Here is a 22,760-nt window from a genome sequence, read left to right on the forward strand (position 1 = left end):
TGCGCACAGAAGCGGCCGCGGAAAAGCCTAATCTCAGTTTAAGGGCGTGAATACTTTGTATTGTATTGATTTCTCCATGAGATGGTGGCTGAACAAGCCTTCAACCATATCAGGCAGAATCCAATAAAAGCCAGGTGTTGTCTTGGGTGCTTCCCACAGTTTGCAGTGATAAAGGAGATTCTTTTCATAGCTGTAATGCTGTAGATCCTTGTTGCAACACATTCCTGTTTCACATGCCGCGTATTTACTTGATTTTTAACACGTGTTAGATCGAAGCGGCGGTAGTGTCGCCGTGAATGAAATATTTACAGCGACATGGAGAGAAAGATTGAGAGCGAGGCCAGGGATCCACGCCAGGGCACGGATGAGCTCATTGTTGAAACAGGGATTTCCACATTTCCATGTCGGTGGTGCCGCCCCCCCCCCCATGCCATGACACCGAGCTCGAAAACAAGAGGTGGGGGGCGGCAGAGGAAAATTCAGAGGGGGTCTCTCACAGGGCACACTGGGGGGGAAACACATACAGTACATACACCAGACTCTGGCGAGTTATCTCAGGAAAAGGGAAAAATTCAGCTAAGTTCCTGGAGAAACGCCGGCCTGTGCGGGTTGGAGCGGTTTCATCTCCTCTTTATGGTGTTGTCCTGTCCTGCACACACACACACACACACACACACACACACACACACACACACACAACCGGAGTGAGCACAGTAAACAAAAGCAGCCTCCACGCACATTTTTGCAGGCATGCACAAAGTGGAATTGTTGGCAGTCACATGGACCTGAACAGTGAGCAGGCACACACACACACACACACACACACACACACACACACACACACACACACACACACACACACACACACTAAACTCTACCTCTGCTCTGTCAATAGGGCTAGGCCTGCATGGTTTCCATAGCACCCAGGCCCCTCCCTTCTGGCTTGCAGGGGAGGTGTTTTGAAAAGTTCACAGCCTGAGTGTGTGTGTGTGTGTGTGTGTGTGTGTGTGTGTGTGTGTGTGTGTGTGTGTGTGTGTGTGTGTGTGTGTGTGTGTGGACAGAAACAGACAGGCAGACAGGGGCGTGGATGCCGAATCAACTCCAAGAAGAAGTAAATCACTCTGCTCTCAGTTCCCAGCTGGAGCAAGACGTGACAGCAGCACTCAGAGAAGAAGAAGAAGAAGAGGAGGAGGAAGAAGAAGAAGAAGAAGAAGAAGTGGAAGAGACAGCACCAAACTTTTTTCTCGTGTTGAGGTGAATTACCAGGTTGCAGCGGGACATCCGACCACCTGTGAGCCATGGCAGACGACGCGTCCCACGCCGACCTCACCAACAGCGTCTCCGGCAGCACCCACACCATCCCGGGCCCGCAGGTCGAAACCACGCCCGAGAAAGACATCATCAGCCCGAGCCTGAGCCCCTCCGCACCGGCCTCCCCGACCCCGACCGGCACCCTGTCCCGAATGGGCTTCAAAGGCCTGACCAGCCCGACCGCGGCCGCGCCGGGCAGCCCCGTCGACCGCGGCCAGGTGAGCGCCATCACCGTGGTGGCGCTGCTGGACAAGCTGGTCAACATGCTGGAGTCGGTGCAGGACAACCAGCAGCGGATGGAGCAGCGGCAGTCCGACCTGGAGGGCGCCGTGCGGGTGGTGCAGGGCGACGTGACCCGCCTGTCCAAGACCCACGTCTGCACCTCCAACAGCGTCAGCAAGCTGCTGGAGCGCTCGCGCAAAGTCAGCGGGCACCTGAAGGAAGTGCGGGAGCGCCTGGACAAGCAGGCGGTCCAGGTGAAGAAGCTGGAGTCCAACCACAACCACCTGCTGAAGAGGAACAACTTCAAAGTGCTCATCTTCCAGGTGAGGACACGCAAACACGTGAACCACAACTAGGAATGTTACAGGGCCACTCCACTGATTTAAGATCAGTTTACTCAACGGCCTTATGTAAACTAATATTTTAAAGGAGAAGTTTACCTAAAAATGAATATTCAGTCATTCTCTACTAACACCCACACCAAGCATTCCCCTTACACAACTAAAGCAGCTGGGGACTTGTTTTAAAATGTGAAAAACAACTAAACTCCCCCAATAAAAAGCTCCATGCAGTTTAATCCAAGTATCCTGAAGCCCTGGGGTCCCAACAAGATTTGAAAAGACGTTATTTACACGAGGTCGAGCTCGTGCACTCGCTTCACTTCAGACGTGATGTGTGCTAACACCTTAGCTTTTAGCTGCTAAAGGAAAATCTGCTTCCAAACATGTGTAAACAACTTTTTTTTAGGGGGGGGGGACTGATCCTGTAAGTGGTGGGATACACCAAAGTTTGTAAAATAACCCCGGTGATGTCACTGTGATGTCATCGTGGGTCATCTCAGGCTGGGCTTGAGACGTAACATTTGTCACTGCGTTACAAAACTGAGGTGTGAGGTTTGCAAAAAAAAAAAAAGTTGAAGGGCATTGTGGGAAATGTAGGATCATAGGAGTGTAAAAAAAAATCAGGATATCTCTGTACCTGCTTTATAAAGAGCAGCACTAAGTTGTCGGGCTACCTCTTTAAGGTTTAGGCGTATAATATTTTGTTCATTGGAAGTATTTGCATCATAATCTCCTCTTGAGGTCTCAACGTAGTGTGTGTGTGTGTGTGTGTGTGTGTCGGTGTGTGTTTGCGCGCCAATATTTGCATTCATATTTGACTACAGTTGTGGGTGTGTTTTGGATGTGGGCACATTTCTTTGCTGCCTGCTTGGCACAGAAAGGCAATACGATGTCGGCGCAAAGCAATTTATTACATTTTCGACACTTCAGAACTTGTTGAGCAGGACGTGGGCGAGCTGTAGAGATGATGTGATGATGTGCAGCTTTTTTCTTACCCTGGGAACATATTTCAGACACGCCTCCTCTCATGTACATTAAAGAATATGTTCGAAAAATGATTTGGTCTCTTCAGATAAGATCTTAATAGTTTTACTGCACATACATTAAGGATTCTCCCTGTCCTGCCCTCTGTGTGTGTGTGTGTGTGTGTGTGTGTGTGTGTGAGGAGAAGGGTGTGTCTGGGAATGAAGCTACAGAGGATAATGGAGGAGGGCTCAGACACCGACTTCGACTAGATCTGTTTACACCCCACAGTCATAATTCAGACAGACAGATGGCTCTTGGACGGATTTACCACTTCAACTGCCATACCACACCTGTGAGGCTAAAACTCTATACTGGCCCCCCGAAAAAAGAAGCGATAAACTTCCTCATATCCTCCGGAAATTACGAGTGGAAACTATGGGGAATGTCCCCACATATCCCCATATTTCGCTGATTGAGGCATAAAAAACATATTCTGTTTACACAGAATGTGAACAGAGATGTAAATTTCAGCCCTGATTCATGAGTTGCAGATGAGAGTTTATTTGTCATGTGAGATGAAAGTGACCCCTGGAAAAAAGATAAAACAACATGGTCACGGAGTTTGATTCAGGCATTAATAAGTGGATGTTTTTTATGCGTGTGTGTTTTTGTGTGGGTGCGTCCGAGCCTGTGCGTACAAGTGTGTGTGCCCAGGCTGCAGAAGGGGGGCCATTGTTGACACAGCCAGAGCCTCTGAGAGCTTTTAACCGCCGTTGTTATCTGGTTTCCCAGGTACTGAGGCTCTGTTGTTCAAATGCAACAGGTGCCAGGACCTTAACCTGTACAAGGTGGCTCTGTGTGCTGCTAGGCGAGGCACCGCTGATCGATTTGATTGAGCCACCGGTCAGTTTTTTCTTTATTTGGTGTTTGAATGGCGAGTGTCCCGTTGCTATGGAGGCAGAGAGTGGACAGTGGAGCTGCAAAGATTTATTTGTTTTTCTCCTTTCTGTGCGTCATGTCAATGTATTCAGTGATTTTTATTTGACCTTTTATAACACTGTTATAAAAAGAGCATGCATCATGAGTGTTGTGTTGTTGTTCATAGGCTTCGTGTTTTGGTTAATAAACGATTCATACTCTGCAAAAGTTTTTGAATCTGTCCTGCAGCTGTGACATGGCGGCAATGAAATCCTTTAGGACAACCGCAACCGTCAGAGTTACGTCCACTAAAAATGTGTCTTTTTGCCGCTGACAGCCTGAGATTGTTTTTTTTTTTTTTCCCAAATGTGTCTTTCCAACATGGTGGAAACGACACCTAGGGAGATAAAGCAGCGAGCAAAGCAGTTTGAAGAGCTGCTGTGACCACCGTTGATGGTGACTAGCATGTTCCTGGCGGGCTAGGCTGTTTCCATCAATGTATTGTTTTTGGCTTTTTCAAGTATCACAATACGATATTCTCCTTTTTGTAGCCAGAATCTCAAGTCTCTGAAATCTTGCGTGAGGCGAGCTGTCGTGCCGGAAGACGACAATGGAATGCCAAGTCACGAGTCGGCGAGAGGCGTTTGGAGTCCGCCCAGAGGATCTGCCATCACAAGTTGATTTCCAAAGTCATGACTGAATATTTAACTGACAACAACTCACCTCCCCAGATGTCAGAGCGAGACTTCCCCTTGGGCAAGACCCGTACAAACGCTTCAAGTCTGACGGTCGCAGTTACACCAAATAATGACTTTACATAGCTGCCAGCTGAGAGATCCTCTGCACTGATTCTAAAACGTTAAGTATGAATCATTTACCCATCAAAATATGTAAATATATAAATTCCCCTTTAAAGCAACATTAAGTAGAAGTCATCGCTGCGATCCTCTCACTGAAGTTACAGAAACAAGTGATGGTGGGCGACACTGATACAAGACTCTGTGCCATCAACATGATATTGAAGCTGTTATTTTGAATAAAAAAAAAGTTGCATAATGTTGCTTTAAGGGTTGAGTCAAACTGAGAGCGGAGCTGTTGTAGGCGGGCTGAAGAACAGCCAGGTATGATCCCAAGGGCGTGTGTGTGTGTGTGTGTGTGTGTGTGTGTGTGTGTGAGAGCTACAGCATGTGTGTGCGTGCAACCTGCCCATTGGATGCTGATGTGTTGGGTCAGGTGTATGCAGTTACAGCGCGGGTAAATGAGACTTGGCTCGCCTGAGGGCAGCAGGAAAAAAAAGAACTGAAGTGCAGCCCTTGTTCCCTCTCCTCGCTTGAGCTCTCGTTGACTCTCTCTTCTCTGTCCATCACATTCTGCCTCGCCTCATCTCTTTTTTTTCGCCTCCAGGATTTGTTCCTCTTCTTCTTGATTTCTTTTCTCCATCTGCTGTTTTGCTGTAAAGTTCTTGTCTGATTTATTTTTTTTGGTTTATCTTTTAAAACGTGCGGCTATTTTTCACCTCTCACATTGTTCTCTCGTTCCGTGCTCCAACTTCCACTGTTTTTTTTTTTTTCTCTTTGGTCACGCCACCTGTCGTGATTCCCTGAACCTACACGAAAGCACATGCTGTGCGCCTCACGCTACTCTTTGATAACGCACATTTGCCGCACACCCAGCAGCCAAACTTTCTACCCCAGCCCTGCGGCTATTGGCCCAGGGGCCCTCCTCCTCCCTCTGCCCACTCGACAAAATAGATCCAGAACACTCATCGCCCTGTACGTGCCAGCTGAGGTGGAAACACAGAGGGTTTCTGGGTAAACGCCCACTGTTGCACGGAGCAGGGGTCTATACCAGGCTCCAGGCTTTGGCCACTGCTGGGTCAGATATGACAGCGCTGTGTGTCGCTCCGCTGCGTTCCTGTGCATAACAAGGACTAATGAGGACTTAATTACTGCCGCTTTGGCCTTGTTTGTTTGTTTTTGTGCACCAGTGCTTTTCCTGTCTCCACATGGCCCTCCCCTTCTCTAGGCCCTTTTCTCTTGCGCGCGCACGCACACACACACACGCACGCACACACACACACACACACACACACACACACACACACACACACACACACAATACCCAGCCATGTGAGATTCCAGTGTGTACAGTGTAGAGCCTGTTTTGGTAATTACCTTTTGGAGAGGTAAACTGTTTTGTGTCTGATTACGTGAAGCAGTTTTCTAGTATTTGCCGCACGGGTTAATTTCCAAGCTCATTACCTGAGTGTTTAAATATCCACAGTCACCCTGGAGATCTTATAGCTTATCTCTCCGCGACGTGCAATGTGAAATGCGGCACATTTTTGAATGTCATTTCCTGCGACAGACGTCATTTATTTCGGAGCAGATCTTAATCTCCCCGCCTGTGTTTATTTCACAGCCGAGTTTCATCACAACAAACAAAGTCAGCCACAATGGCAAATTGAATTCGAACGCCATGAGAATTTCATTTGCTCCGTCGCTTTGCACACGAGGGCCCAGATTCATAGTGTTTTTTTTATTTTTTTGGCGAGATACTTAGCAGAGAGAGAGAGAGAGAGGGGGGATTTGTGCGGCCGTCCCTGGTGCGATGGGATGGGAAGAGGATGTTTGGTGATTGTCTGTGTTCTTGGGATCCCTAATCGCAGAGTGGCAGGGAGTGACAACAGTCGGAGCGCTCACACACTATCAAAGAGCGCTCGTATCGCATGGCAGGGGAAGAGAAACATGCTCCCCAGCCAAACTAAACACCATGACTGCAACAGGCTTTTGGTTGACACACGCTGTGCTGTAGATGTAATGGAAACTTGACTCTTTTGTTTCTCATTATTCAAATATACACATAAAGACCTGCAAGCAATGATTTATTTTATTATCCATTCAACATGCAGATTTTATTTTCGTGATTCATTCTTCTTCATTTTTCTTCATTCAAACCAAAACCCCCCAAATCTTCAACAAAGAGAAGCAGTAAATCCTGACATTTAAAGGGTAACTCTACTAATTTACATGTTAAAATGTGTTCGCTATTACATACAAAGTAGCATAAAGCCTTTTCTTCGGCTCCAGAGGAAGCTGCATGTAATCTGATGAACTGCCTCCAGAGACTCAGTGGCTAAACTGCATTGTGGGTAATGTAGGCGTGAGACCTTTGAAAGGAAGAGGACTGCCTGGAATTAAAAAAAGTGATATATCTTGTCCTGCTCTGTCCATTCCAACAGTGTTATAGGACTGCAATGCTGGACCAGTGGACTGCTTTTTAAAATATGGTGCCTCCATTGTCCACAATGCAACTTAGCCACTGATTGGCATCTCCGTTGGCAATTTGTCAAATTACATGCAGCTTCCTCCGGTGCTACAAAAGACTACATAGTACTCTATGTACTCCGTAAGACCATAAGCGTTTCACAGACGGAGACGTTTCAGTCTGTCACCACATCCTCACTCGTCACTCAGCACATGCGATGGTTACAAAGGTTTAAAGGTTTTGACTGATTGGCTTCACTTCACTCACTGTCATTTTGTTTGCTCTGCCGCCAGTCGTCATTGAGCTTTTGTGTATCGACACTTGACCAAAGGTTGCGACTTAATCTGAGCTTTCAGCAGCTGGAAGTAAGGCTTGTTTTTCCACACACTGTTCAGACTCTAAGATGGAGGACAAACTGGTAATTCTTAGCCTCGCCCCAAGCTCGTACCTTTTAGCTTAATGACTCAAAGCACAGTACTCTGGAGCTGACAGAAGCTAAATAATGGTCGAGTAAATAAGTAGTGTTCCACTCTGTCGGATCCAGTTTGGTCCCATTTTGTGCATACAAATCAAATGTGACACAACCGGAGCTTTCGCAACAAGAGAAACACTTAAAGCCGAACAAACAGCAACAGAGAGAGAGAGAGACTAGGCAGAAGCTGAGAGTTGAACTTACTTAACTACCCGCAGCCCAAACAACACAAGCTTAGGGGTAATTAGATATTTCAGTGTAATTGTGGTGCACATATTGAGTTTGTTCAGTGTAGAATCCTACATTATAAAACCATATCCATCCCCACAGGTTGGAGCAGGCCACTGGCTGTAGGCTACAGCTGGGATTTGATTTGTGTGTGTGTGTGTGTTTGTGACAGTGTGTGTCTCCCTCGTCCAGGTGATATATTGCACCAGCTTGTAGCCCAAAGCCGTGCTTGCTGCTTTAGTGCATTCAAGCAGGCTGGGCCTGCATATTCCTGAGCTTTAGCCTATGGAGATGTTTAAGGTAAAAGGATTGTTAACTAGTCAAGTAACGGGCGAGTTATTATAGCTTATGCAGCCAAATCCACTGTAGACTGACACATTGACTCATGAGAAATGAACAGCAGTCCTGCACTCATGGGTACAATAACACAAACCAGATACAAGAAGCAAAGCTGGCATCTGAGAGTTGCTCACCAGGTGCATACGCCAAAAAATGCTTTAGGTTCTGAGTGTACTTCCTGGTTACGTGGCCTAAGGAAGTTTCTCTCTCCGGTCTCACCTGCAAATTACCACTTGGCACATAGACTTCACATTGAGACAGGCTTTTGTGTTGCTTTCCTTGGCGCAAAGAAAGAATATCCAAGTTAAACTTCTTCACATCGTAGAGGTGTTTTAGCTACGATTGTATTCAGTCAGTTTCAGGGCTGTGGCATTATGAATCATGGCTCACGGCAATGGCTTATTGTGAGACTCGATGGAGATGAGCCACTGTTAACTCAATTAGTTACATGTGTGCTTTTCTGCCTCTGACAAGTGTTTTATAAAACAGGCCTATCCTGTTTGGTACAGATCTTGTTTAATAATATGAAGATCTGGCCGGAGTTTATAGAGAATATTTCAATTTAAATAATGGTCAGTAGTATGGAAATAGCCCTGCAAGTTACCACAAGGACACAACAGGTGACCTTTGTGCATTTTGTTCTTTGCAATCTCAAACTTGTGAATGAGATTTTCCAGCATCTCTACAGGCACACAGTTGGACATAACTCTGAAGAGTGAATCTGGTCTCGGAGATTGATGTCCTCACAGCCTTCAAGGCACGCTCTCTAAATGAACAATGTGGTTTGTTTACAGCGTGGCTTCTGGGCTTTGTTATCATTCTTTATTTTCCCTTTGGGGTTCATTCCTCAGATAATCCTCTGGGTTTTCAGAGAACAGCAAATAAAGAAGGGAGAAGCACCAGCGATGGATACATGAGAGAGATAGAGAGATAAACAATAGACAGAAGCAAAAAGACAAATGTGACAAATGTGGCATGTTTTTGTCACTTAATGATAAAAACCATAAGAGGGAGTTTGGATGAGAGATTATGCCTACATGTGTTTGTTTAAAGTATTTGTGAAAGACATGCATGAGGATGGGCAAGTAGTCCTCCGCCTGATGTCACATTCAGGCTCGACGGGTTTGCTCAATTGTTTCGGTTTGTGAGGCAAAGACAACACTGGTGCTGCACATTAATGCGTTGAAAGTCTTGTTATAACAAAGCGGGAAAGTGATGATGATGTTCCAACGTCTGAGCAAGCCTCCCTGACGTGACGGGACACGAAGTTGTGTGTGAATTTTGTTTCATGATGTTGTTTGCACTATCATGACCTAAAAGCTGAGGGTATGAGACGATTTACAAAATGACTCCCTATAAGTTAAACTCATCAAAAGAATTGGTGCTTCTTGAAAAACATTTCTTGAAACTTAACAGTGTCAGTGAATTATAAATAAATATAAAAAAAATTAAAGACTGCCTAGATACTATTGGTATTTTCTGTGGTATCAAAAGAGTTATCAAGTTTTGTATACCAGAGTTGTTTTCAAAATTAAAAATCCCAAATACTGACAACTTTACCTTTTAATGAAAGTACTACAAAGCAACAAAGACAGTGCAACAAAGCAGTGTGTGCAAAGATAAATAAAGGTGGAGACAGTTTAGCCTCTCTGCATGCCCCATGATGCACTGCTCTCCTTTCTTTTCGGAACTGCCAAGAGCACATATTTAGCGTGTTTTTCATTAGGCTGCAGGTATTGATCAGGTAATGCCATTAAGCTCTTTCGCACACTTGCACTCAAATGCTCTTTGCTTCGTTCTAGCTTGCTCTTGGTCTTCTGAGCTTTCTCTTTTCTTAGTTGCATGGCATGACATGTTAGATTCAGGTGGTGCCGTTTCAAAGGGATAGAGTTTTAATGCCGGTATTAATCCAAAGGAGCTGAAAGCCCTATTATACAACCAGACAAAAAACTGACTACTCCTATCAAGTTCCTTATTTTCTGTTATTCGACGACAGGACGCCATCTTCATGTATGCTCCTCCTTGACTTTTCAAACCCCAGTGTCCATCCAGTCCACTTCCCAAGGCTGCAACGTCCATGGCAGGAAAAGGGAAAACAATAGCCGCGCTGGTTCTCAATGTTCTTATTTCTCTGCACTTAAATAAAACATTGAAAATACAGCACATCTGGAGATAACGTGATGACTTCCTGGCTTCTCTGCGGATACTCGCGCTCTCTGACCTCCATACGGGGTAAACATTGTGACAATTGGTGGTAGCCTTATCAAAAAAATGCCTGTGGTATCTCTGCACAGCACTTATCAAACAATGGCTCCGATAGGCACGGTTTGGGGATTGTGCTGCAGCAACGTGTCGAGGGGGACCTTGGGAGGGTCGAACAAAAGAGCCAAAGGATGAAAAAAAAATGGAGAAACAAGAACTATATAAGTACAGGAATGTGTTGTGGTGACACATTTATCATACATGCGGAGGAGAAAGTGCAAGATAAGCAGGGAAAAATGCCTGTTTAGTGATGCAATCTGTTGTAATGAAGAGGAAGTGCTGTAAGTGACAACAAGCCCAGTCAATCACAGACTTTATTATAATGAATACCACGTCATGTACGAAATTAATTATGAGCCTATATAGCAGGATCTTAAAACACATCATCATCCGAAGTGCACAGACTGCTCTCTTGAGGATTACAGGTTGAGTGAACAGGTTTTCTTCAGATGTCCAGCATCATCGTTTATGTCAGCAGGAATAAACACAGTGAACTACCATCCTACCAACTCGTCAGCATGGCATCGCGCCTCAATCGGTTATTGTGTTGCGCGATTACGCAAGCCTGCGAGGCAAGTAAACATGGCGTGTTTTCTTTAGTGAGGCAGATATGGGAGGGGTGCTGATGGGAAAGAATGCCCTAACTTGTTGTGCAAAGCTTTATGGGTAATAGGCCAGAAGGCATGATTCAAAATTGACGTGAATGTGTTGACGAGGTATTTAAGATACTTGGAACAATATTGATTGTCACAGTTTGAACATACTTGGTGCTGTGTTGTTAGCTGACGATTATTTCTCTGTACACGCATCAGTGCAAGGCCATGTGCAGAGAGCAGCACACAGAGCGAGAGTTTATCATGTTACCCCGTCCCATGACAAATAGCAGAATTCCATTTCCTTTCCTTCCTTTCCTCCCCACTTCCTCTGTCCACAGATGGCTCTTCAAGCACACTGAGATGGGGCGGAGGGGTCGCGGTGTTATGCAACAAGCTGGGTAGGGGTGAATCAGTCAATGAAAAAAACATCCGAAGCTGTTAACAAAATAATTGCAGGGGCTTGACAACAGCAAATGTGTGCACACATACGTTTGTGTGTGTGTGTGTGTGTGTGTGTGGTGGTGGTTTACCCTGTCATTGGTGCAGTCGCCCGGGGGCACCTGACTCACTGTGCCAACACACCTGTACTAACCTCGCCTGGTAGGATTAAGAGAAACTGCATAAGTCATCTTAAAGGACCAAACACACAATCTTGTATTTGAACACATGCTGACTGTGTGCAAATATGATGAGACCGTATTATTTTGTGTGTGCACTTCGATTTGTTCATTTAGGAGGGACGTGCACATGCGTAATGTGTGTAAAAGTGTCACATATTCAGGCTGTAGGCAGGTGTTACGTTTAGCATGTTCACCATCTTAGTTTTTTGCTAAGAGTGCAAATTAGAACTAAAGTCATATACAGCTTTGCAGTTATTTCATCGTGAGTATTGGACAAAAGGAAATGTTGACCAGATGGCTTTGTGGCATGACAGGAAAAGTCTGGGATCACCAGATTTATTCAGATTCATCCTCTGAGCATCATGAATGTTGTAAATGTCCTGGCAATCAAACAACTAGTGATGGACGAACTGCATTGGTGGTGTGTAACTAAGTACATGGTCATTTTTTTTTGTTTTATTTTACTTCTACTCCAAATAATTTTTGAGGGAAATACTTTTTACTTCACTATATTTATTCAACACTTTATAAGTGTTAGTTATAAGTGTAGTTCCTTTGTTTTTTTGAGTACTTGAAAAAAGAAATCCACAGTCCAACAGCATTGAAACAACTTACAAGGCCACTGACAAGGATGGGGAAGGTCTCATTTTTCACGTTACATTACAATCCACTCACATATAGCCAAAAATGCTACGATTTTTACCATAAAGCCCCTTTAAGCAAACGATCTGAGGGCTCCTTCTAAGAGTTCGCAACTGACACTGACATTACCATGCCAAGAGCTATGCCACTTGCGTTTAAATTTATTTGTACATATTCATACTGATTTGAAACATGTCACCCAGTTCTAATTTATAAGACAGTATTTCACTGCAGATGTCTGCGCACACACATAAACAACGGAGGTTGAACAGACACAAGAGAAACAATGTAAGATATAATTACACATGCGGTATAAACAGAGACACACATTCAAAGTAACGTGAGCCGATTGGAGCTCTTTCAATCAGTGGCGACGCCGTCCTGCTCCGCCCTGATCACGCTCGTTTGAATAGATCGGGACACTACAGAGAGCTGACTTATATAAGCACCCGCTAACTAACGCCTCGCACAACTTGCAATTAGATGGTAGTTCTGCCATGTAGCTGTGAAGTGAGCGCTTGAACTCAATTATATAAGTGTCCGAGATATCTCTGAAGAGTGTGGCCTTTTACATACAGTAAACTCGCTGTCACAGTAAATTAACTTTGTTTTTTTGGTTTCAGTCCAGTGTAGTTTAATTCTGTTTCATGTTGCTCTTTTAAATGGCTTTAATAGCTTTAAACAATGTCTGATGTCCTACATGGCTGCACACAGATACGCACTGGCACACAGATAGTCGAACACACAAGTATCACATTCTCTAGTGGGTAATGAGCGCTTGCTTAGAGGGAACATTAATTAACAGGGTTCCCAAGAGAAAAGTGCCAGAATGTGAGGTACGCACAAAAACACACGGGACTGACTCGGGTCAAATGGTATTTAGGAAAATGTTGTTTGTTCTAGCTTGCTTGCCAAGTTTGTTTGGGGTTAAACTGGGGACAGACTAATTTCACAGCATTTTCACCAGTAAAACCAAATAAAAGCCGGATGAAGTCAGGGCTGAGCGGAAAAGGCAATGATGAGCACTTGGGACTCTGTTTTTATCAGTGTAAGTACTCCGGTTAAAGTCAACAAGTGACAGATTGGTGGTAGAGTTTGGTGATGTCTACCGAGCTGGCACATGACGATTTCAACAGTGAAACGCTTCAATGGAGATTTGTTTTTGTTTTTTCTTGGTAGTGAATGAATCCTGGGTGGATATTTGAGGAAGTCAGTGATCTACATTTTCAACTATTTTGTGACATTTTATGGACCAACTAATCCAATAATAAATACTGCAAACAATGGTTAGTTGTGACCCTGGAAGTCAACAGAACAATTTTTGAAACTGTGTCTCTGCGGCAGGTCTGGTACCGTATGTGGTCGGCCACGTGTTTGCGTTTCAGTTGCTGTCTCCCACACACTCCAGAACCCTGACTGATTATATCAAACATGTTGAGCCAAATGAGAAAGTCTTTGGCATGCCCAGACTGGAGCAGAGGTGTGAACACTGAATCTTTGGAAACCTTAATACCGCCAAACAATCAGAGAACATTAGTGTTTATCTCCGGGAATGAGGGTCAGTGAGGCCATGTTGGCTAATTATTTAATCGTGACTGGTCAGATTTTAGGTAGGTGTTTAACCCCTATGCCATCTAACACATCTTGCCGATTAAAATGATTTTACTCTTTATAACTTGAAGTGCACACAGAGAAAATGGAGATTGGCATTGAAGTCAGGAGCAATATAAACCTTCTGCGTGTAAGCAAGCTTTCTGATATTTCCCTAACATGTCCTGTACCTAGCCTGTTGCCCACACAGTTCTGTTATTTCGGATTTTGATTCTGCATGAACACGTTCAAATCCACACAGTGTCTGTGGGCGTGGCAGAGCAGCAGCAAACTGGGGCATCCAGATACTTATCATTCACGCATGACAAGAAGGAGCTACACAGAACAAAACTGAAAGCAAGGAATTACAGCTTCACCAGACCAAAGGCAGTGGTAACCAGAGCTGGTCCCCAGGGTGCTTCCTTTGTTTTGGGGGATTTCAAGTTACAGTGTAGTGCATCGCAACTCCCAGCTTCTATGGGATGATTACAGTCCCCTAGTGTTTCTTTATGGTATTTTAAAAGTCTTAAACTTTCAACATACACATTCATTGAGTTCCTTGATGTTTTACAAGTGACACCTCCAACGAGGAAGTTCAGCAAGTTATATCCTCCACTGTACAATATGTTGTGCAGTATGTTATTAAATATTTAATGTTCTTTTCTCCCCCTTTAAAAGTTCTTGAGATAGATGTTGTGCCTTTAAGAATGCGCAGACAGATTTATTGGCATTAACTCGAAGATACCACACATGCTTGCCTCACACCTGAACCGTGAATCATGCCTGCATGTTTGAGATCAAGGCAAAAGGTATCATATGTCTGCAAGGTGCTAAAAACAGATGATGATCATCAAGAATGCCCTTTGTGGACAGAGTTTATGTAATCAGGAAAATGCAGAAAACTTCTATAAATGGCTTTGGGAACAGACCACACTTTTCTTATGATGGCCTAAATCTTTGGCAAGTATAGTACTTGACACTATGTCTGGTCTGTATTGATCAGACCTTTTAATCAGTGCAGGAGTGATTCACTTTGCAGTTTTCATATCACCATTGCAGTCTCAGCCCTCTTTACCACATTATATCCTATAATTGTCACATAAACTGTATCATCTTCTCTCACACATTTGACCAAGTTCATAAAAATAGCAGCAAATGACAGTGTCAGAACTGGCTTGAACAGGATCAGGTTGGCAGTGACAGATTGCAGGTACAATAAGAATGTCCTTTCCGGCTTAAACACACCAGAAGTGATGAGAGAAAAATGGACAGAAGGCAGGAATCTTCCAGACCATCTGGTTGGCCCAGTCCTTAAGTATGTGTAAATGACACCCCAGAAAAGATGCATTGCATATTCCTTTAACAACTCATAGACATACTTCATGCACTCTTACGTCTCAAGAGCTGCCATACATTCTTTGAACTCAGTCATACCTCAAATGTAGACACATTCTTATAACAATAGTGAACAGAAACTACTGTTTACAAAGTGTCATTCCAGAGTGTACTGAGGATGACAGGGGAAGACACTGGTGTTTGATTTTGAGTTATTCTGAGCTCAAAAATTTCAAATGTCAGCCGTTCCAGTATTTACCCCACACTGCATATATTTTAAATTCCACACTGTTGCTCAAAAACTTGGATTCAGAAATAAACATCCACATTAACCACCAAAGCACCACCACTGTAGTCTTGGCCCAAATAGAAATGACTCTATCCAAAAATGTAATCACTGTTGGGGGTGTGGGAGCCATGAAGCCTTTGCGGGATTTTATGTGTTGTGGTCAAGTATATGTATTCATGTTAGCTGCCTGTCCATAGACATGTCTTGTACCTTAACTTTGAAACTGTGATGCATTAGTCATCACAAAACCAAGAATCCACTAGTGATACTTTCAGTATATGTCATTGAGAGGGTTTCTTTATCAGCATTTCAAATGTGTAGTGGAGTATGTCAACCACTGAAGCAGCACCTTCACTCTCCACTCACTCCTGGGTGTGAAGGGAGAGGGGTAATGGGGGTGGGTGGGAACTGTAGCTCATAAATCCCCAGTGTGTGCCCGCATGTGTGTGATTGCGTGATTGTGCACAGATGGATGGGCAGCAAGTAAAAGGAGGAAGAGACTGAGGAGAAACAAACGGAAGCTCCGGATATTGAACTTGCTGTTCTCCATCTTGCACTGTTTTTGGTCATCAGTGTGCTCAAGGACAGAGAGTTAAAGGAAGAGTTGGTTATAAAAGAGAGAAAACTGAGACAAATGTGTGACTCCTGCAGAGAAACATGTGGAATTCCTCAAATGTCTTGAGGAGAAGACAGGGGAGGCATGCTGAGACTGGTTTACTCAGTACTCAGCAGGCAGACCAACCCAACATGTGTAGAGTGTATTGGACGCAGTCATCCATTTACAATGGCCAAACCATGGCCATAGGTACATGTTAACATATTTATGGGGGTGGTGTGTTTGGAAATACTTTGATCATCACGATAAAGAATTCCATCGAAGTCACTGGAATATGCAGTTGCCTAAAGTCAAACCCTGACCATAACCAGTTCAAACAAAGATATCATGAAGGTCATTTCTTACTAATGCCTTGTTTGAGTAATACCCTGTAAACCCACCCTTTTCTGTTCTTCTGTTTCCCAATAGGAAGACAATGAGATTCCTGCCAGCGTGATGGTCAAGGACTCCCTTAAGACCCCACAACCAAGCCAGTGTGATGCAGAATCTATCCTGCCAGCTCCATCTGTTACAGGCTCTGTTGATGGCGCCCGTACCCATGAGGAGGGTCTTCAATCCATTAGCCTGTCCTCTGATGAGGGGAGTTTTGCAGCACATGCAGAAGGCGATGAAATGCTGGAGTGCGAGGATGCAATGGGTATGGGCACTTCCCGCACATTTGAGAGAAGGGCTGACAAGTTCAAGCGTAACAGTCTCAAGAAGGTTGATAGCCTCAAGAAGGCCTTCTCACGTCAGAGCATCGAGAAGAAGATGACCCAGATCACCACAAAGATTGTGCCACCGGAGAAGCGTGAGAAAATCAAGAAGAGCCTCACCCCTAATCATCCCAAGAGCCCGACTACCAAGAGCTCCTCATTCAAGGTGTCTCCCATGACCTTTAATGTCAAAAAGGTCAGAGATGGCGAGGCCCCAACACAAGTTATGTCTTCACCCGAGGAAGGAGTCCATGTGGAGATTCCTCCTCTGGGAAGGTTCGATGGAGAGATTCCCTCAGCAGAGATGCATACTGACGACGCTGTTTTCGAAGTGAGTCCCACCAGCCCAGAGAGCATGAAGCTGGGGCTGGCAATCAATGGGGAGTCACCAAGCATTCAGCACCAGTTCAATGGCAATCTTGCTGACCTGGCAGTTCCAGAGGACGACGAAGATGTTGGTGTAGAGGATGAAGAAGAAGAAGAGGAAGAAGAAAAAGAGCAACACAAAAGCCTTATTGAGACGGCAGCAGATATCCAGATTTCCTCAGCAAATGCTGTCGAGCAAGTGATTCCCACAGCAACGCTTGCTGTTGAGCAGTCGACTTCCACAGCAACAACTGCTGTAGAGCCAACGATTGCTGTGGAGCAAACAATTGCTCAAGTGTCTTAATTTGATTTTAGCACCAATTCTAGTTTCCCATTCTTTCTCCCCAAAGTTTCTACATTTCTCAACACCCAGCAGGCACAAATGTGTTCTTGTGTTAGTGTTCTTGCTACAAACACACATACACTTAAAACATACTCTCAGCTTCCTAAGATAGTCCATTCTTGGACGATTCCTGCAGCACAACCTTTGATGATCACCAGTAAAGTGTAAAAAACTTGACACGAACTGCCCAAGCAACTAGACATGACAGGGTCTAGAATCAAAATTCAATGCAAATGCTTCCTAACCCCTGTAGCAGGGTTGTCTAAATAAAGCAACATTGCAGCAATGCACCATAACTCACTCCCATCAACCGGTGCCCATCTCTTCAGTAGCAGCGCATCACCAGGGCGCTGGGCCAACTATCTCCCTCCTGCTGTGTTGGTCTCTGGAGCTGTTTTTCCTCACTGACAGATAGCCTCTTTGTTCTTTCTGTGTTTTTGTGAAAAATAGTAAATCTTTGGCAACAGTGGTACTGCCCACAGCCGGTTGAGGCAGTGTGTTGCCAGGTTGTGCAAGAGTTGGAATGGGGGAGTTTCTGGGTTTTCGGGGAAAAGGTCCTAGGGTGTTTTGTAGTGAACTAGAGGTCGTTTACTGAATTCTTCAGACCTGCTCTAAAAAAGCCCAGCTCTTAGCTAACAGAATACTTTAATTCAGTAGAAGTGGCACTGCCTTATCCCCCATCCTTCGGGACCTCCAGTTCTTCATTTCAGGCTTTATCATTGATGGCCCACCTAGAACACCAGACGAGTTGCGTGTCTTATTTCAGAATATTTTAGTAATTTGTGCTTGCCTATTGAGTAAATAAAAATAAACCTCCAGGTGCTGAAAATTAGAATAGATGGAATTTGAAATAGTATAAATGTTCTTAAGAATCACACTAATCAATACTTTTAAGAGCGGTAATAAAATAACATTGTTCGAAAATGCCAGATAACATGTTCGTGCTCTGTCGCTATAATGCAAATGAAGGACATCAATGCGGGATAGGAGCTGCTCTAGATAGCGAGCAACAAACCCTAGCAATACAAAGTACCTGACAGATTTTAACACTGACATATTGATGTTCGTTTGCAGCCCTTTGTCGCCTCTGCAGGGCAACTTTGTATGTTTATGTACAGTAATCTTTTTTGTCTTTTTTTTTGTGAGGCACACTACTCTCTAGGTATATCGTATACACCATGAATTAGTAACCTTATGATAACTGCCTTGAGTGTGTGTACTCATAACAGTAAATGTTGTATCTGTGAATTTGTTTTTGAGTTACTATATCATACGTGGGTGTTTTGTAAGTCGCCTTTCTCTTCAGGAATCCATAACTTGCATGGTGAAATGTTTACTCAGTTTCAAATGTTTAACATATAAATACTATCTTGTACATTTGCCACGGCACCATCACTCTTACTCTCCTCCATACATGCATGCATGTACTCCTACAGTGCCTTTACCTAGCACAGGCTGGTATAGTAAGTACACTCCTTAAGGGGATGGATTCTTATATTACTGTAGATAAGAGTAGGAGTTAAACATGCCTGATTACTGATTGATGTTTTTCTCTGTCTTCTGGGAAATATCTTACAACTATCACTTTGTGGGACATAGTCTTTGATACCAACAACATGAAAGCCAAGAAAGTTTTAAGTTAAAAGGAAGTGCAAAAACCTTTGCAATCAACTTCACATCTGCCTGAAAGTTTGTATAAAATGACCTTGCTCTTGTTGCACATTGTTAGTGCTTCACCAGCCGAGGCTACAGATGTCTAATGCCACGACTCCCCAAAAATAATTTAGCAAGTGATACCAGGTGCCGAGGCCCCAGATACTAGAGAGGTCACAGAAGTGGATAAAGGCAGAGGACAGCATTCCTAGCGTTGACGGATGACTCCTGCTCAGCCCATTTTTCATGCTCTTCGCGTCCTTGTTTAGACGGTGTGAAGAGTGGAAGAAGCTCTCTGGAGCCACAGGTGTTCTGCCCCTGTGGAGGCTCCTGGGCATGAGCTTGTAGTGGAAGAGAGACAAGTGTGGGTGTTTTGAAAAGTGGGAAAGGACTTCAGCTGTTGGAAAGGATGATAAAGTTGCCTTGGGGGTGAAGCAAATGGGAAGCTTGACAGAAAGGTATTAAAATTAAGAGTCTGAAATGCATTAGAGCATGGGAACTGAAATATGTTGAAGAGGGAATACCAGTGTCTGACCTTTACGCCGTTACATGCATTATACTTATTGTCTAGATAAGATAATACAAATCTTAAGTCACAATAAGGTGCCAGAAATATTTTTGATATCTTAACCATGAAAGAAAATCACTGTCATGCTTTATAATTATCTAGTACATACGGGAGAAATGAAATAGCACAGTTTTAGGCCCTTTAAGTGTTTCATAACTTAGAGAAAATTGACCTGCCAGTTGGCTCGATGGGATCGTTAAGTAAATAAATAATTCAGCATACGTGTGTTTTATTAAATGATCTTGTTCACTTTTTTTTGTTTTGTTTATCCTTCTTTGTGTAAAAACTGAAAAGGGATCGAAACACTAGGCTTACATGTACATTATCTGTACTGTAGAGGTTAAAAATGTGACTGGCTTCGAGGTATTTCCTTGTCATTCATGCAACTGTTTTACTTTTGTGACATCTTTGTTTGCTAATATTTACACTTTCTGTATGTGTTTAAACGTCTGTTCGTATTTGTCCTGAAATCAGATGTTTAATCAGGATTACATGTGAGAACTTTTATTTTGTTAGAAAGTTAAAAAAACATTACAGAACTGTCAGGTAGTGATATATTGCCTTAAACATCCTCTTTGTTGATATAAAGTTCTTACTTTATGGCCTTTTTGTGTAGTTGATCACTTAAACCAAAGAAGTTTCCTTCACAGCAGAAGATTCCCTTGCCACTTTCATTGTACTCCTACTGATGCTATTTTTTTCAAGCATCTTGTAAACATGCCGGCATTTCCTTTCAAAATTTAGTATTGTATACATCAATAAAGACTTTATAACATTCAAACACTGTTTGTGGCCTTTTATTTGCTGTCCTTCAGGTCAACTTTAATGTCATGTCAGTTTAGTAAATGGCATTTAATACCAATTAGATAACAGTAGGCTGTAATGTTCTGTGCATCACTCACGTTCTGATCCCCGTGACTCCAGGAAACATGTAGTTAAGCTTGCTGTTGCTGAGGCCACTGTGAGTTTGGAAATAACTGTAGGTCATAGCAGTGTAATCTGGTGAACCTAAGTGTAGGTGATACGGTAGAAGAGGATTAATCTCACTGAAGGGAGTGGTTCAGTGACTCTGACACTCTCACTCCCTACTGTGCAAATAAGGGCAGACTGCTCTATCTTAAATCAAGATAAGATTTTGGGATCAAATAAAAGATCACTTGATCCAAATTACTAAATTATCTTTTTCATTATTTACTTGAGCACCAACAGCCAAAGAGTTATAGTGTTATTTACCGATGTTTCGAGGTACCAGAACACACTTACATTTATATTAGAACTACTTTGAACAGCAGAAAAAGTCCTGATGACAGCTATGTCTGCTATGTGCAGAACTTTCTGTTTGATTTGTCATAGTCGTGTGGGGATGACGCATTTCTGCATGCCGACCCGGAAGTTGGCATCGCCCCGGTTCCCTCAACAAAAAGCCTTTAAGATTTAAACGTTGGATTTCAGAATATCACTGAAAATAAGCTCTGTGACAAAAACAAGTTTATGATACTTAAACGTTTTGTTAAGCAAGTTAATCCTCACAGATGAACACCACTTTTGTGATTCGAGTAAAAGTAAAAAGTTAATGTTAAACTAAAAACAGACTATATTGGAGTCAAATTGCTTTGACATCACTGCCAAAAAATGTCTTACTACACAAATACTATATATTTTTTCATACACTGATCAATATACAAGTTGGAAAGTTAGATGAGTCTGCTGGTTTACTGCCATGATGTTGAATGTACCTGACAACCTCTGTAGTCTCATTCAGACACTTGTTAGCAACCACCATTTTAAAGACACTCATACAAGCATTTTATGATTAAATTGTGGGACATCTGATGATGTTGTAGAACAAAAAGTGTAAATATCCCCAGCTCGTGGCAGCCACACACATTATTTCAGGCATTAAACCACATACCAATTGAAAAAACTCAGACTTAAAGTGATTTCCAGGTTTTAGAACTACAGACTATGCAGCTCTTTCACTATGAGCACCACAAATCACATTAAATTGAACCAATTGAAATTTGAAAAGACAGTCAGACAGTTACTCTAAAAAATGTCCCCCAGAGGAAGAATACAGTCGTTTCAAACAGGTGAGCATGAACCGTCGTGTCAAACCACGTCACGTTACTGGAGCGAACCAAATAAATTTGTTCCACATCCAGCCACCATAAAACGATTTGAAAACATCACACAACTGTACCACAGTGTCAAAGATATTCTAGTAACGTACATGTTCCATTTCTCAACTTACGTGATACGTTAAAGTAACAGACACAAGTAACCTGTGGAGGGATTTTCCTCCCAACTTCCGTGGGTGAGCCGGGATGTTTTGACGGAGTTTGTCTCCCTCCAATGTCGACACTCACAACAACACCCGGCGCTGCTTCCGCGAAGCAACACTAACCGCCATTATCGGTGGCACAGCTACAATTAAGGAGACAAATAACATGTTTGTCTCATTGTCGGAAACTGCTGTTCGTGTAAGTCTGACGTAACCATATTGTTGTCGTTATCAAAACGGGTCCTGGGACGCCGACAGGTAGATGTAGTCACGGTGGCCGAGAGGTTAAGGCGTTGGACTCGAAATCCAATGGGGTTTCCCCGCACAGGTTCGAATCCTGTTCGTGACGTCATTTTAAATATATATATTTTTTTACACACATGCATTAGCAGCCACAGCTAACCGAAACCCGGTGAATTCACAACCAGTATATCGCTGTGCCACGTTTTACACCACGGACTAACTTACGTGCACTTACTATTTGGACACATTTTGATCTCAAACGCAACTTTAGTCAATCGGGCACACATTATATTTCATAATTGAAGTCGCAATTAAGACGCGGTGACTTTAAATTAATGAATAATGTGAATTAAAGGGCAAAACAAAACAAAACATCAACTGTCGCTTTATAGTTTCATCGTTCACACACTCTACTCGCACACGTCTTCTCATTCTCGCGTTGTTTGTGAATGGAAGTCGGTTGGTTGGCACAAACCAACGATTTCTTTCTTTTTTTCTCTGTTAACAGGCCATCACGTTGTCATCGTACATGTGTTACTGCATCGTATGTAAAAACAGAAGCTTGCTAACTGCCAGTATCTGTCGACCCGATTGTAT

The 22,760-nt window shown here is 43.4% G+C and overlaps 1 protein-coding gene, 1 long non-coding RNA gene and 1 other non-coding gene across 4 annotated transcripts; 2 read left to right on the top strand and 1 right to left on the bottom strand.

The window, feature by feature from the left end:
* The first annotated feature begins 1,036 nt into the window (after nucleotides 1-1,036).
* Nucleotides 1,037-20,410, top strand: cavin2a (caveolae associated protein 2a). The gene is made up of 2 exons (XM_037109088.1): nucleotides 1,037-1,856; nucleotides 16,423-20,410. The coding sequence occupies exons 1-2, from the start codon at nucleotides 1,299-1,301 to the stop codon at nucleotides 17,377-17,379; spliced, it is 1,515 nt and encodes a 504-aa protein (XP_036964983.1). The 5' UTR covers nucleotides 1,037-1,298; the 3' UTR covers nucleotides 17,380-20,410.
* LOC119025492 lies at nucleotides 11,453-22,716 on the bottom strand. Of its 2 annotated transcripts, XR_005076834.1 has the most exons (3): nucleotides 21,891-22,716; nucleotides 20,542-20,647; nucleotides 11,453-11,519 (listed from the first exon to the last, which is right to left on the bottom strand). It is a non-coding gene; the product is annotated as an uncharacterized LOC119025492 (long non-coding RNA). The 2 variants fall into 2 exon arrangements; XR_005076833.1 differs by lacking the exon at nucleotides 11,453-11,519 and having other exon boundaries at nucleotides 19,867-20,647.
* On the top strand, nucleotides 22,188-22,269 carry trnas-cga. The gene has a single exon. It is a non-coding gene; the product is annotated as a tRNA-Ser (tRNA).
* Nucleotides 22,717-22,760: the final 44 nt, after the last annotated feature.

Source organism: Acanthopagrus latus, chromosome 9, assembly GCF_904848185.1.
Source record: "Acanthopagrus latus isolate v.2019 chromosome 9, fAcaLat1.1, whole genome shotgun sequence".
Lineage (NCBI taxonomy): Eukaryota > Metazoa > Chordata > Actinopteri > Spariformes > Sparidae > Acanthopagrus > Acanthopagrus latus.